The following is a 1,376-nucleotide window of genomic DNA, read 5'->3' as shown; positions in this document are numbered from 1 at the left end:
TACAGTTAGATTTTTTGTGAATATTTTAATGTTTGTCCACTACATTATGTATTTCTACTCAATTAAAAAAGATTGTTTAGATACTCGTACATTTTTTGATAAAATTTAGCAAAATATTAGACCTTTGCAGTCGGTTATCAATATATTCGGAATATTTTGACGAAGTTGGTTTGAGAATTATTTAGTAAACGTTTGTACTTATCGAAAAATTATTATCATTTTTTCCAAAAACAAAGGTTTGATTGTTTATACCGTTAACCAAACTTACGCTAAATTTCTCTAAAACCGACAAATATTTGGTTTTTTTGAACAACATCTAAATAAAAAAAGACTCGAGTTAAATTCTTCTTTTTTGTTTCTTCTTCTTTTAGTGAAGGAAATCTCACCCTAGCACCACACAAACAAAAAAAAAGTAATGATCATTCCTTTTTTTCCAATCAACAATTGAACTTCCTAAATACATTTATGAAAATGCTAAACACAATATGATTTCATTAGAAGCTAACGAGAATATGCTTTAGTTATATAGCAACATTCTCTACATTCTTAAAACATTTTTGGTGGGCTTTCGAAATTTCATAATTGCAGAACATTGGCGGTCACTCAACCACGTGGCGTAAGCAGAGTGTAAGCAAGTTGTAACTGTAAGTATTTTTTGAATTGTCAGCGTGCCTCCAGCTGTAACTGTGTAATGCCCAAACATGGGAGAAATTACTTATGCGTTATCCCAAACCAAATTAAGAAGGGCAACAACTTATTAGACGTTGTGAGAGAAAGGCGTGATGGGAAGAGCATCAAGAGCGTATGGGGAGGTATTGAGGTTGGTAAGGAAGTTGCCAAAGGACTCAAGACCTTACTACTCAAAATTCGCTAGAGAAAACTTCGTCAATTACAGAGAAATCGATTCCAACGATCCCAATGCCCTAAACGATCTCTTCAATCGAACCTATAAACATGCTATCTGGGTTCTCAACAAGGTCTTTCTTCTTAAACATTTTGTCTGTTCATCTCTCTATAATCCCAAAAGTATGTATCTTTGATTCTCTTCGAACTAATTGTTTCATCTTATTCGTTTCAGTATTCTGTCGATGAATCCGCTGCCGATAAACTGAAGAAGGTCTGTTGCAAGTGATACATACAAACTGAGTTATGTCTGGTAACTGTTTGTTGAAATTCCTCACTGAGAGTAATTGTTATCATTTTTCTTCATGTTTTTTGGTTCTTGCTTGCGATATACTAATATGAAGAGCTTTCTTGCACCCATCTTCATGTACGTTGAGATTTTGTTACCAAGCTTTCATTGCTTGAATGAATAATGTATGACAATGCCTTAAAATTGTGGTAATTGATATACAGTAGTATGGTAGAAATCAAAA

The 1,376-nt window shown here is 33.3% G+C and overlaps 1 protein-coding gene across 1 annotated transcript; it reads left to right on the top strand.

Moving 5' to 3' along the window:
- The first annotated feature begins 710 nt into the window (after nucleotides 1-710).
- Nucleotides 711-1,376, top strand: LOC147533284 (complex 1 protein, LYR family protein). Its single transcript, XM_086646984.1, has 2 exons — nucleotides 711-977; nucleotides 1,079-1,376. Exons 1-2 carry the CDS (start codon nucleotides 783-785, stop codon nucleotides 1,130-1,132), a joined length of 249 nt encoding a protein of 82 aa, XP_086503110.1. The 5' UTR covers nucleotides 711-782; the 3' UTR covers nucleotides 1,133-1,376.

This window comes from Eschscholzia californica, unplaced genomic scaffold, assembly GCF_041429995.1.
Source record: "Eschscholzia californica isolate CP2 unplaced genomic scaffold, dmEscCali1.0.p SCAF_6, whole genome shotgun sequence".
In the NCBI taxonomy this organism is placed as follows: domain Eukaryota; kingdom Viridiplantae; phylum Streptophyta; class Magnoliopsida; order Ranunculales; family Papaveraceae; genus Eschscholzia; species Eschscholzia californica.
The sequence above is the reverse complement of the archived record's forward strand: the minus strand, read 5'-3'. Positions and strand labels throughout refer to the sequence as shown.

What these genes read in the sequence shown, in the direction of transcription:
- LOC147533284 (XM_086646984.1), top strand. Translation starts at nt 783, where the DNA reads ATGGGAAGAGCATCAAGAGCGTATGGGGAGGTATTGAGGTTGGTAAGG. An exon ending in CTATCTGGGTTCTCAACAAG is followed by an intron (nt 978 to 1,078) that starts GTCTTTCTTCTT and finishes TATTCGTTTCAG; the next exon opens with TATTCTGTCGATGAATCCGC.